The sequence below is a fragment of the Chiloscyllium punctatum genome, chromosome 26 (genome assembly GCF_047496795.1).
Source record: "Chiloscyllium punctatum isolate Juve2018m chromosome 26, sChiPun1.3, whole genome shotgun sequence".
In the NCBI taxonomy this organism is placed as follows: domain Eukaryota; kingdom Metazoa; phylum Chordata; class Chondrichthyes; order Orectolobiformes; family Hemiscylliidae; genus Chiloscyllium; species Chiloscyllium punctatum.
In genome coordinates, this window is record NC_092764.1 from 57,095,095 (window position 1) to 57,108,949 (window position 13,855).

Below are 13,855 nucleotides of genomic sequence, written 5' to 3' on the forward strand. Positions count from 1 at the left end.
AAGGGCCTAGCAGATACGCCCATGCAGTATAAACAGTTGGTGGACATGTGTGAGGAGTTGGGATTAGTGGATGTGTGGAGGTATCTTCACCCTAACGGAAGACCTTTCACGTTCTATACCAACCCACACAAATGTCCTACGCGAATTGATATGCATTTTATGCCATCTGATAGTCTGGACAGAATATTTGCATATAAAATAGGGAATATAGGTGTTTCGGATCATGCGCCAGTATACTTAGGTATTAAAGCCAAGGACAGTGGAGCAAATGCATGTCACTGGCACATGGATTCATTTTTGTTAGGGGATAGTAAATTTATCAAATATATTACAAGGGAATTCAGGACCTTTTGGGATATTAATTCAGGTACGCTTAGTAATCCCGCAATACTTTGGGAGACCACTAAGGCATATTTACGAGGTCTGATTATTTCATATTTGACGACTAGAAAAAGGCAGAGGGAGGAGCAGCAGGAGTTGCTGGAGGCCCGACTGAAGGTAGCTGAGAAAACATATTATAATAAACTGTCATTGGTTAAACTTCAGTGGATCACAGCTGTCCGGGTTGCCCATGACTCAATACACACACAAGTGACTAAAAAAAGAGATCTCCTTTGCCAAACAAAGACTGTTTGAATTCAGAGATAAGCCTGGTAAATATCTGGCTTTTTTAGCCAGGAGGAAAAAAGCCTCCCAATCCATTACCTCTGTTAGGGAGAAGACTGGTACGATTACCTGTGATTCAAAAAAAGACCAATGCTAGGTTTAGGGAATACTTTGAAGAGCTATATCGGTCAGAGGGGAGCGAACATAGTACAATGGGAATGCAGTCCTTCTTTGAAAATCTGGACCTCCCCAATGTGAGTAAGGAGCAGGCTTCCCTTTTGAATGCGCCCCTAACAGTACAGGAAGTGCAGGAAGCAATAAGACATCTCCGAGGTGGCAAAGCACTGGGGCCAGATGGATTCCCAACTGAATTTTATAAGGAATTCATAAACATGTTAGTGAAACCACTTCTGGGAATGTACAAATACTCTTATAGGCAAGAATGTCCGCCGTCTACTCTTAAGGAAGCTAATATCTCCCTCATTTTAAAGAAAGGGAATGTACTTCAAATAGACCAATCTCATTACTGAATGTAGATTTCGAAATTTTATCAAAGATATTAGCACTGAGGCTGGAGAAGGTTATGCCCCATATTATAAAAGAAGACCAAGCAGGTTTTGTTAAGTGCCGCAGTTCCTCTAACAATATTGGGACAGTACTGAATACAGTACAGGTTTGTCAGCAAAGATTGGTTCCGGGGTTGGTGGTCTCTTTAGATGCAGAAAAAGCCTTTGATCAGATAGAATGGCCGTATCTATTTGAGGTTCTAGAGTGTTTTGGTTTGGGGGGAATCCTTTGTCAGATGGGTAGCAGTACTGTATAAGGATTCTAACGCAGCAGTTATTACAAATGGTATTAAGTTAAATAATTTTAATATTAGAACAGGTAGTCGACAGGGGTGCCCTTTATCACCGCTGCTATTTACCTTGGCGATTGAACCATTAGCCTAAACTATTAGAAGAGACTCTGAAATAGTAGATCCAAAGGTGGGAATGGGGGAACTTAAGATTACCCTATATGCTGATGACGTCCTTTTATTCTTGGCCGATCTGGAGAAGTCTATTCCCCGGCTGATCCAAACAATTAATTTATATGGTAGTTTTTCAGGTTATAGGATCATTTTCGCAAAATCGGAAGCTATGCCTGTAGGGGGCTTAGTGGAGATTCCTAACTTGAAGGATAAAAGGCAATTCCCGTTTAGGTGGTCACCAAAAGGTTTTCTGTATTTGGGAATTTTTAATACCCCTTCCTTCCAGTTGCTGTATAAGGCTAACTTTGTACATTTACTAGAGAAGACTTGCAGCAATGGAGGGATTACCGTTATCATGGCTAGGCCGAATAGCTCTGATTAAGATGAATGTCCTTCCCGACTGCTGTAGCCCATGAGAATGCTCCCGTTACTGTTATCTAGACAAGTATTACGGAGGTTTAACGGTTGGGTAGGGTCCTTTATTTGGTGCCATAGACGTCCTCTAATTTAATTCATTAAGTTACCGCTTTCGCAAGCTGAGGGAGGGTTGGATCTTCTGGATTTGAAGAAATATCAAATAAGTGCTTTGTTAACTTATGTTGGTGACTAGGTATGAGGGAATTCAGAATCAATACGGCTTGATATTGAAGCCTCACAGTTGAAATGTCCTCTAATTAATTTATTATTTATGGATGAGATGAGATCCGTAACCCAGCAATGCAATAGTCCAATTATCTTGAATACGGTAAAAGTCTGGAGGATAATGAGGCAAGATGAGGGCAACTGGTTTAAGACTTCACCATTTACCCTTTGGTAGGAGCCCAAGGATTTAAACCTGGGGCAATGGACTCTGGCTCTAAGACATGGGAGAACAAAGGAATTCTATGTTTGGGAGATTTGTTCAATGGAGAGGTCCTGATGTCATTCAGTCAGATAAGTCAGAAATATGGATTATCCAATAAGGATCTTTTCTGATACTTCCAGATAAGGGACTATATACAGAGGAAGACCACACTCTTGGCCCAATGTTATAAATCAGATGTGGAGAAAAGGGTACTCCAGTGTATCACTTAGTACTTTATATCATTTATAGAAAGGCCGTGCTCTGGCGGATATGGAAGGACTCTGTTAGATGTGGAACCGAGAGTTAGGACAGGACATTTCACCGGAGATATGGGTAGATATCTGGGGGTATATAAGGAAAATGTCTGTATGCAATAGAGCACAGGCTTTGCAATTGAAGATCTTACACAGGGCTCATATGGTACCAGAAAGGTTAGCTAAGGTTAAGCGAGGAGTGTCACGAGAATGTCCCAAACGTAAAATTACTATAGGTGCTGTCACACATTGTTATTGGTCAGGTTGCAAGATCCAAAGATATTGCAGTACTAAAGTAAGGGAATTAAAGGACATTCTGGGAATTGAAATTAACATGGATCCAGTAATTCTTCTTTCGGGGCTGCCAAATTTGCCCTCTCTGGGGGAACATGGGAAGAGACTGTGTAATATTCTTGCCCGTGGCACGAGGAAGAACATTTTACTAAACTGGACGTCAGAAAAGTCACCAGGTCTTATAGGGTGGCGTAAGCTGGTAATGGTGCACCATAAAATGGAACAGTTTTATAGGATGTGGCGGCCCTTTTTAAATTATATGGAAATGGACTTGTCGGCAATATTAGTCAGGGCCGTAGTATAGCCATGGGAATCGTTATGGGCGCCTGTGGGGCCCTGGGAGAAGGAGACTTGAAGGAAAAGAATATGGGTACTGTAGGGGTTACTCCCAGGGATGGGAGCCTTAGTGGAGGTGCGATGAGTAAGACAAATAAAGTAGTAAGACGTTATTTAATGTAAGTAACTTAAATGTAATTTAAGCTAATATTTATTCAATATGTTTGTAGTTTAGTTTTAGTTAAGTAGATAGGTTTGATTTGGTAGAATAGTAGGTTGTTTAGTAACAATGGTGCTCTGTTATGGCCTTGTTCTTTGTACTTTTTTTTCTGTTTTGTTGGTTTTTTTTCTTTATATATAAATGTTTTGTAAAAGATTTAAAAAAGCTTTCCAACAAAAATATTTATAATGAAAAAGACCATGCATTTGACCGACTCCTACAGATCTGTCACAGTGAAGAAGCTTCATGTTAAAAATACTCTCTCTGTTAGTACTCTTTATTGTATGTTAGGGGGTGATCTTTCAGAAGATATTGAGCACCTTTGTGGAGTCTGTGAGAGAGAGCTAGGGGTTGAGATCTCTATGGAGACATGGGAGAATGTTTGTGAAAATATGAGAAAAATTTCAACCCATGCCATGCAGCTAAAGATTCTGCATAGGGCCCATTTGGCCCCAAACTGTCTAGCAAAATTTAAGGTGGGAGTATCTTCATTATGTTCTAAGTATAAAATAAGTATTGGTACTCTTCCCTCATTGTCTGTGGTCTTGCCGCAGGCTCTGTACATATTGGAATGCTGTGGCAGGAGTAATAGAGAGGGTCTTGGGGATCGAAGTTAAGAGGGACCCTATCTCTCTTCTCCTGGGCCTACTCAATTTATCTTGTTTAGGTGCTCATGGGAAAAATACTTTTTAACATTCTCTCATTTTGTGCAAGGAAAAATATTTTAATGTGTTGGGTCTCTGAAAACCCCCTAGGTCTGTTGGGTTGGCGTAGGCGAATCATGGAACGTATTCCTTTGGATGTTCTTACGAATATGGTACACCGAAAAATTGAAAATTTTTATTAAGATATGGCGGCCCTTTTTCGACTATCTGGATGTAGATTTATCTGCCATCTTAACTACGGCTTTTTTGTAGCCATGACTATCTGATTTAGTGAAATGGATGCCTTTGAAGGAAGAATTTCGAATAAATTCATATGTAATACTCAATGCTGTCAGAAGTCGGGAGCTAACGTTTCGTTGTTGATCTGTTTTGTGTTTGTTTGTTTATTTATTGCCTTTACTAATTGTTCATTTTGCACAAGTATAGTTGTATTTTGTTTGTGTTTTTTTTGTTTTATATATAAAGTAATGTTTTTTGTTGGTTTATTGTTGTAATTTTCATAAAAAAACTTTGAATGTTGTTTCACAATCAGTCCTCACAACTCCTGCTACAAAAAAAGGCCCATGCTGTGATCAGGATCATTCATGTACATGCAGGCTCTGAATTGACACAGTATCTTAACATGGTGCTTCCATAATTAAGAATAGCTATTCTCTGCCTTTGTTGAGACAGCATGCAGATTTAACCCATCTTAAATGATGCTCATAAACACACATGCTTAATATCTTGTGAAAGAACTGGCAGCAAAACTTCCAGCAGAGTTAAAATGAAAACACATTTGCAGTTGGCTTGTCTCATTTTTGACAAAGGGAGCTATCTTAAGTTGATGTGCTGAGCTAGAAAAGCAATATCTCTATTACTGATTTTAAGAGAGAGGGCAGTTGACACACTATAGAGGACACAATTAATCTCTTAGCAAGAAACTGTCTTGTATATTTTATCCCTTGCCTATTTGCTTTCATATCATGAGATACAGTATTCTGGTGAAGATGATATTTTCAACCTTTAGTGGTTTAGATAGTTGGGCTGAATAGCCTTCCTCAATCTTAGCTAATGTGATTTTAAAATTCTATGTGTAGAGGTTGAATTTAATGAAGGCTTGTATATAATAGTATCATCTTTCTTTAAAAAAAGCTTGAACTTTTCAAAGATTTCTTTGATCAATTTTGTTGTAGCAATTTGGTTTGGAGCTACTCTTCTCTCTCTGACTCACTTAGTGTTCAATTTCTTACATGGGCTTTCAAGGTTGTTTGCTTCAGTTAAATAAACTAAAGTGCATTCAGTATGTTGAATGACTAAGCAGGGTAAGGGCAACTGACTACTATAGTTGTTCTTTATAAATTGGCAGTTCTCTTTAGGTAATATAGTTACCTTCCATAAGATGATTATAAATTAAGCATATTTATGAAATATATACTAAAGTGATAATTTACTCGTTGTTCCAGAACTGTTTTCAGTTTTAATTTATTGGTGTAAGTTTTATTTGTGTTCTGCAATTTAGCAACATGATCATATCTTTTTCATTTGTTATGTCTTATAAGCATTTATATTCTGTTGAGGTATCATATCTTCATATTTTGTAAACAATAACAAATATTAGACATGATTTTATTTTCATTCCTTGCATTATACTTGTTTAAGTATGTATTATTTTAAATAGTCTACCATTGTTCATTACTGCCCTCTACTGTAGCTCCAGCTCATGAACTACTGTCCAATTTGGTTAACTCAGTGTCCATACCAAAAATTCAAAGCCTAGAAAAAAAAGTTAAAGCATTGACTGAAGAAAACAAATCTTTGCTGACCAGAACAGGTTTTGGCCTGGACACTGCAGAATTACAGCGTGTAAAGCATCAATTAACTCAGAAACAAGATGATCTGGTAAGAAGAATTTTTACACTTCTTATTAATAGACCTTGAATAAAAAAAAGTTTGAGTTCCTGTTTAAAATTTTGATTTGAATCTTTAGTAGGTTGTACCAGTGTTTTCTAGTTAATGATTCCATATGCCAGTATTTTCTAGTTAATGATTAATTTTAGTTGCATCAGACCCTGATCCCTCTGCTGCTTTAAAAAGATTTTCCTAATTCATGATTTAAACAATATATCCTGACTAACTAAGCAGAATATGTTTCAGTATTTCTGAATAAAACTTATTGCAAACTTGTATATATTTCTGTAATTCCCCAAGACATTCAAAGATATTTTGAAGAAAAATCATGTTGGACTTGAAAATTTAACTTTGTTTCTCGCTCTGTAGATGCTGCCTGACCTGCTAAGTTCCTCCAGTATTCTCTGTGTGTTTCAGATTTTTGGCATTTGCAATATTTTGTTGATTTCAAGGATTAGTCAGAAATACTGTAATTTAACTTTAGAATATATTGCACCAATCCAATCTTTTGTAACTGCACCATGCAGTTATATTATAGCTATAATTAAAAAGAAATACATTTATTCTTTGAAATTTAAGTGTGTAAAAGAATTAGCATAGCAATGAATTGATCAATGTACAAACTAATCCAAGAGCAGGGAATTAATTGAGCCCACCTAAGTGGGCTAGATGACAGGCAGGCCCAATCACACAGAAAATTCATAACTCATTCCTGCCTTTGAGAAAATTGAACTCCATCTAGTCAGTGGCACTGGGTTTGCGAGGGGCCTCTTTGAAAGGCATATTGTGCTGATTGAAGAGCCCAACATTGGAATAGGATGATTACCCACCGAGAGCCACCACTTTGCCCTTTCATTCCCCCATCACTGTGACCTTTAGCCCACTCCATTTTAATTGTATAAGTTGAGGTTTAGTGTCTATAGATGGAGGAAACACTCATTGAATTGTTACTTGAGCACAAATGACATTTATTGATACTGGTGGTTGGATTGTAGAATTACGAGACGTACATCCATAATATCTCACAAATTAAATGAAAAGCTTATTATGACTTTTGGTCTTTTTCTTTGCCAAGTGACTGTAAGAAATCCTAACACTGTATTTGGCTGTCTTTCGATGTTCACCGAAGCATCAGAGGGGGTGGCCTGGCGGCTCAGTCGTTAGTACTGCTGCCTCACAGTACCAGGGACCCAGGTTCACTTTCTGCCTCGGGTGACTGTCTGTGTGGAGTTTGCACATTCTCCCCGTGTCTGCATGGGTTTCCTCCGAGTGCTCCGGTTTCCACCCACAGTCCAGAGATGTGCAGGTCAGGTGAATTGACCATATTAAATTGCCCATAGTGTCAGGTGCATTAGTCAGGTGTAAATATATAGTAGGGGAATGAGTCTAGGTGATTTAGTCTTTGTAGGGTCAGTGTGGACTTGTTGGGCCGAAGGGCCTGTTTCTATACTTTGGGATTCTAATCTAAAATTCTAATCTAATTACTGGCAGTAGTCAGTGCTCCGAGTGATGCTTCTGTGATGGGTGGTTTTCAGGTGTAAGACTTCCATTTTAATTCTCTAAGGGTTCTGATGCTGCTCACTAGAGTACCTGATTGCAATCAAATAATATTAGGTGTCCCCTGAAGTAATGAGGGTTTCCCATTACTTCTCCAACCATTGAGGTGAATCTGTGTCACCTACATTAAATTTTAGTTGAATTGTCAGTAATATCCTATTTCTGTATCCTCATATGGACTTGAAAAATGTTGATGCTGCATTAGTTATGGCCTCATGAGCATTTTTGTTTTGTGCACTGCTGTGCTTTCAGCTGTCAATGCTCTGAACCCTGGAATTCACTTCCTAAACCTATGAAAGCCAGCTACTTTGATTAAATTTTTAACTATCCAGTCTAATAACTCATTATTTTTTGTTGATAATGTTCCTTGTGAAGCACCTTGGATGTTTTACTGTGTTAATCACATTGGAGAGTTACATGTTTTAGTAATTGGCGGAATTGTTTAGTTGGTAATCCAGAACCATGAGTTTGAATCCCACCATGGCATGGTAAAATATGAATTCAATTTATGCCAGCTTTGAATTCCAGATTTTTGTCAAAGGTGTCCTTGTAACCATTGTTGATTGTCATAAATACCTGTCTGGTTCACTGATTTATTAGGGAAGGAAATTTGTTGTCCTTAACCTGGTCTGGCCTATATGTGGTTCCACATTACAGCAGTGTGGTTGACTGCCATCATAAGTGTCCTTAGCAAGCCACTTAGATCAAAGGGAAATTAGAGATTGCTGGCCCAGTTTCCCATGAACAATTTTTTAAAAAATCAAGTTTTAACCATATTAGCATGAGTAGATGTTTTATTAAAGCTTAAACGTCCTAAGAAGCCTTTCTTTTAGAACATTAGATACTATGCTAACACAAATTAGGAATAAAATATACTATTGAGTGCTTTGATCTGTTTCCAATTTACAGTATTTCCAAATATTGAATCTTGTAGGAAAGTATGAAAATTTTGTGTGCTCTGTTTTATCAGAAGGCAGTTTTTTTTCCCTTCTTTCTTGTCCCTCCCTAACCAAGCTAGAAAAGTGTGAGACTTTTGCAGACTCACGGTCAACTGTGCTATTATTTTGTGCAGTATGAAATGATATAATTTAATAGTGACATATGTCCAATATTTTCATTCCTTTTCCCAGCATCCATTTACACAATCATAAGAAAGTAAGGAAAAGCAGCAAAAGGAAAACCTTTGACTGAATAGCATTATACTATGCTGTAATAAGAGAAAGGGAAAAGAAGTTATGACTGAAACATTTTTTTAAAACCTTTGCAGGAAGGTTTAAGAGGAAGGCTAGCAAAAGTTTTGGATGAAAATAACAAGCTGCGTTCTCAACTAACAAGTTTGGAACTAGCTAATTGTGCTGGAAATCACCTACAGAACAGTAAGACACTTTTTTACTATGTGATCGAAAAAACTTTGCAGTTTCATATTATAAATAATTTTACATAATTTTTAGTTCACTGAATTAGAACAGCCAATTGTTAACCTTACAGAAGAAATTTATTTGAGCACCTTAGTAGATTAATTGTCATTCCTTGTACAGAACAGTAACCACTTGGATACAATATATTGATGGTTCACTACCTGAGTGCAACATTTTGAGCAGCAGGAAAAATATCCTTGATGTTCACCTCATGATATTCGACCCCTTGTACTCTGATCCTATTTTATGATATATTTTTGTTGCTCCAGTGTTACTTAACTAGATGTTTCTGAAGGTAGTGACTCGTGAATCTGTATGGTAAAACAGACGCTGAACCTATATCCTTGCGTACTGTTGTCCACAGGTCATTGTTCTTGAAGTTTGAGCTACTAAGTTAGGAGGAAGAATTAAGATCAATTTCTTTTTAATTTTCTCTTCTCTTCAATATCCTATTGTTTTCTTAGAAAAAAGAATGTGTATTTATAGCATGATAGAACCTTGCAGCAGAAAGGCAGGCTATTTGGTTATTCTTTCTTTTCCTGACTCTTTAAGTTGAGTTTAGATCTTTAGATCTAAAGATGCACTTTAGATCTTAATTTTTTTACGTTTTAAAAAACTTCATTTCTCATCTTTTTCTTTAGTAATTATTTTAAATCTATAACCTTGGTAGCAGATACAATTACCATAAGAATCACAGCTATCAACACCTGTCATAATTTTGAGCAGCTTTGTTGGGTCTCCCCTTAATCTTGAGGCTGGCATTTTTCTTCTAAGAATTAAGATCTTAATTCTCAGACTCCCCATAACTGGAAAACCCAAAGAACTGCAGGAGTTGAAAATGTGAAACAAAACAGAAATTGCTGGAAAAATACCAGGTCTAGCAGCATCTGTGATGAGAGAACAGAGTTAATGTTTTAGGTCCAATGACCTCTTTTCAGAAGGAAACTTAGAAAAGGTAGATATGCTAGAGAAGAAGTGGGGCAAGAGGGAAGGCATAAATGATAGGTGGAGATGGGGACCAAAGGGAGAGAACAACAGTTGAGCAGACAAAGAATGTCAAGGGCCGTCTGTGTGGGAGGTTAGGATAAAAACATGGGAGAAAGTGCTCAGGCCCTAAAATTACTGAAATTTATATTGCATCCTGAAGGCTGCAAGGTCCCCAAGTGGAAAATGAGGTGCTATAATCCCAGCTCATTGGATCTCTGTATTAAGCCTGAGACAGATATTAGCCAGGGAACATGGTGGTATGTTACAGTGGCAAGCATTAGGAAGCTCAGGGGAGGGCAATATTTGTGTAGTGTCTGTTTGTCTGTCTGTCTCTCTCTCCCTCTATTGCTCTTTTGCTCCCTATCTCTCTCTCGCCATCTCTCACTTGCTTTGTTTTGCTGTATCGCTCTTGTGCACTCACTATCCTTCACATGCTCTCACTCTGTCTAGCTGGATCCCACTTGCGCTCGCTCTCTCTGTCTCTCGTGCTGTCCCTCATGCTCTCTCGCTCTGTCTAGCTGGATCTCTCCCGTGCTCGCTCTTTCCCTCGCACTCCCTCACTCGCGCTCGCCCTCTCACTCTCATTATGTCTAGCTGGATTTCACTTGCTCTCTCTCACGCTTTCTCTTCCTCTCTCTCGCTCGTTCTCTCTCATGCTCTCTCTTGCTCTGACTCTCCCCTCGCGCTCTTTTTCTTGCTGGCAATCTTACTCACTCTTGCTTGCACTAGCACCTGCTCTCTCCTGCTCTATCACTTGCGCGCTCTCGTTCTCACTCTCTCACTCGGTCGCTCTTGCTTGGTCACTCTCTTGCTCGCCGCGTGCCCTCCCTCTCTCACGCTGTCTCCCTCACGCATGCTTTCCCTTGCTCACGCTCTTTTGCTGGCTCTCTCATTCACTGTCGCTTGCTTACGCTCTCAGTCTCTCTCTCTTTCTCTCTCTCTCTCTCTCGCTCCCGGTCTCTCTCTCTCTCGGTCTCACTGTCTGTCTTTCAGTGTCTCTCTCGCTCCCTCACTCTCTTTCTCAGTGTCACTCTCGGTCTCTCTCTTGCTCTCTGTCTCGCTCTTGCTCTCTATGCCCGCGGTCTCTCTCAATGTCTCATTCCCTCTCACTCGCTGTCTCTCAGTTCTCTCTCTTGCTTGCTCGGTCTCTCTCGCTCAGGCACTCTTGGTCTTGCTCTCTCTTTCTCACTGTCTCTCTCTCGCTCTTTCTCTCTCTCTCTCATTCTCAGTCTCTCGAACTCTCGCTGTCGCTCTCTCTTGCGCTCTTTTTCTCACGCCCATGATCTCGCTCACCTGTTCTCCCTGTCTCACTCTCTCGTTCTCTTCAGCTCTCTCTCCCTCGCAGGTTCTCTTTCTTGCTGGCTCTTTGACTTGCTCCCACTCTTTTTCCTGTTTTCTCTCTTGTCGCTGTATCGCTCACGTTCTCTCAGTCTCTCTCATGCTCGGTCTCTCGCACCCATGCTCTCCCTCTGTCTATCTTGCTGTTTTGCTCACTCCCTTGCACTCTTTCTTGCTCTCACTCGCGTTCTCTCTGCCTCTCTCTGTTGCTCTGTCTCTCACTCTCTCTCCCCGTCTGTCGCTCACACTTTTGCTCACTCACTCTCACTCGTGCTGTCTCTCTGTTCTTGCTCTCTCTTGTGCTGTCTTACTCGCTGTCTCCCATTCCCTCTCTCCCTCTGTCACTGTATTGCTCTCGTGTGCTCTCTCTCACCCTCTCCCTCACGCACTCTCTCGCTCGCTGCCTTTCTCTTGCTCACTCTCTCCTGCTCTCGCTTGCTCTTTTTCTTTCTCTCGGGGCCTTTCTCTCTTGGTCTCTCATTCTCGTCTGGTCACTGTCGCGTTCTCTTGCTGTCTCTGTCGCTCTCTGTCATTCTCGCTCTTGCGCTCTCACTCTCACTCTGTTTAGCTGGATCTCACTCGTGCGCATACTCTCTCACGCTCTCTTGCTTTTGCTGTCTAGCTGGATCTCACTTGCGCTCTCTCTCGTACTCTCTTGCTCTCCCTCGCGGTCTCCTTCTCAATCACTATCACTGTCTCTGTTGTTTTCGCTCTCCCTCTGTCTCTCTCGTGCTCGCTGTCTCTCTCTGTCTCTCTCTCTCACTGTCTCCCGCTCCATCTCCCTCACTCACTCTCGCTGTCTTGCTCACACGCTCTCTCTCACTTTCTCGTGCTTGCGTAGTCCCTTACGCACTCACTCTCCCTCCCTCGTGCTCTCTCCCTCGCTCGTTCGCTCTTGCTTGCTCACTTTCTCGCTCTCACTTGCTCCTACCGTCTCCTGCTTTTGCTCTCTCTCGCTTTCTCTCTCTCTCTGTCCCTCTCTCTGTCTTTGTCGGTCTCTCTCTCGGTCTCTTTTTCTCTCTCAGTCTCTCTCTCACATACTCTTGCAATCTTGCTCTCACTCTCGCTCACTCTTTCTCTCTCCCTCTCTCGCTCATTTTCACTCTCGCTCTCTCCCACTTGCACTCTCTTGGTTGGTCTCACTGTCTCTCAGACTCCCACGTGCTCCGTTCCTCGTACGCTCTCATTCTCACTAGCTCTCCCTCTCCCGCGCTCTGTCTCTCCATGTCAGTGTCTCTCTCCCCTTCTCATGCTCTCCCTCCCACGCACTCTCCCCCTCTCGTGCTGTCTCTCGCGTGCTCTCTCTCTCTCTCAAGCTCTCTGTCTCTCTTGCGGGCTTTCTCTCTCACCGCTCTCCTGCTCGCTCTCTCTCTCTCTCTCTCTCTCTCTCTCGCTCGCTTTCTCGAAGTCGGTATCTCTCTCTCTGGCACTCTCGCGCTCTCCCTCTCACACGATCTGTGGTGCTTTCACACTCTTTCTTTCGCTCACTCTTGCTCTCCCTTTCGGTATTGTGCTCTTGCCCTCTCTCGCTTGCCCATGCTCCCTTGCTCTTGCTCTCGCTCTTTCTCTCTCACTCTTTCTCGATCTCGCACTCTATCTCTCTCTTGCTCGGTCTCTCTTGCGCCCTCTTTCTCTCGTGCTCTCTCTCCACACCCTTCCCTTGCTTGCTGTCTCTCGGTCTCACTCTCATGCTCTGTCTCTTGCTGGCTCACTCTCATTCGCACGCTCTCTCACTCTCTTGCATGCTGCCTCTCGTGTGTTTTCTCTCGCTTGAGCATTCTCTCCCTCAAGCGTTCTCCCTCTCGCACTCTCTCTCTCTTTTGAGCAGTTGCTCTCTATCCTTCTCTCTCTCTCTCTCTCGCTCTCACTCTCTCTGGCATGCTCTCTCTTGTTCTTGCCCTCTTCCTCTCTCGCTTTGCGCTCACTCTCACACACTCACTCTTGCTCTGTCGCTTACTCTTGCGCTTTCATTTTTACGCTCTTACTCTCACGCCTACGCTTGTTCTCTCACTCTCATGTGCTCTCTCTCTCTTCCTCGCTTGCTGTCTTTCGGTCTCGCTCTCTTGTTGGCTCGGTTTCATGCTCTTTCTAGCTCTGTCATACTCTTGCTCACTTGCTGTCTCTCACTGGCTATCACCCTCGCGCTGTCTGTCTCCCTTGCTCGTGCTCTCACTTTCATACTCTTACTCCCATGCTCTCACTCACTCGCGCTCTGTCCCTCATACTTTCTCCATCATGAGCTCTCCATCGTAATCTCTCTTGCTCTCTCACTTTCTCTTTCACTCTCGTTTGCATTCTGCCTAGCTGGATCTTGCTCGTTTGCACTCTCTCTCTTGCTCGCTGTCTCTCTCTTGCTAGCTCTTTCACTCACTGTTGCTTGCACTAAGTCTTGTTCTCACTGCCACTCTGCTCACTTTCACTTGCACTCTCTTGTTCGCGCTCACTCTCTCAGTCTCTCTCGCTCTCTGTCACTCCCCTACCCTCATGCGCCCACCCTCCCGTGTGCCCTCACCATCAAGCTCTACCCCTCGCACTC

The 13,855-nt window shown here is 41.7% G+C and overlaps 1 protein-coding gene across 2 annotated transcripts in view; it reads left to right on the forward strand.

Moving 5' to 3' along the window:
• The window catches only part of LOC140453084 (leucine-rich repeat-containing protein 36-like), a 96,370-nt gene that overhangs the window by 60,237 nt on the left and 22,278 nt on the right, over window positions 1–13,855 (forward strand). For both annotated transcript variants that reach the window (XM_072547476.1, XM_072547475.1), the window contains 2 exons: window positions 5,823–6,010; window positions 8,844–8,952. In XM_072547476.1, the coding sequence (XP_072403577.1) occupies window positions 5,823–6,010; window positions 8,844–8,952 (297 nt within the window). The remainder of the gene's footprint in view (window positions 1–5,822; window positions 6,011–8,843; window positions 8,953–13,855) is intronic.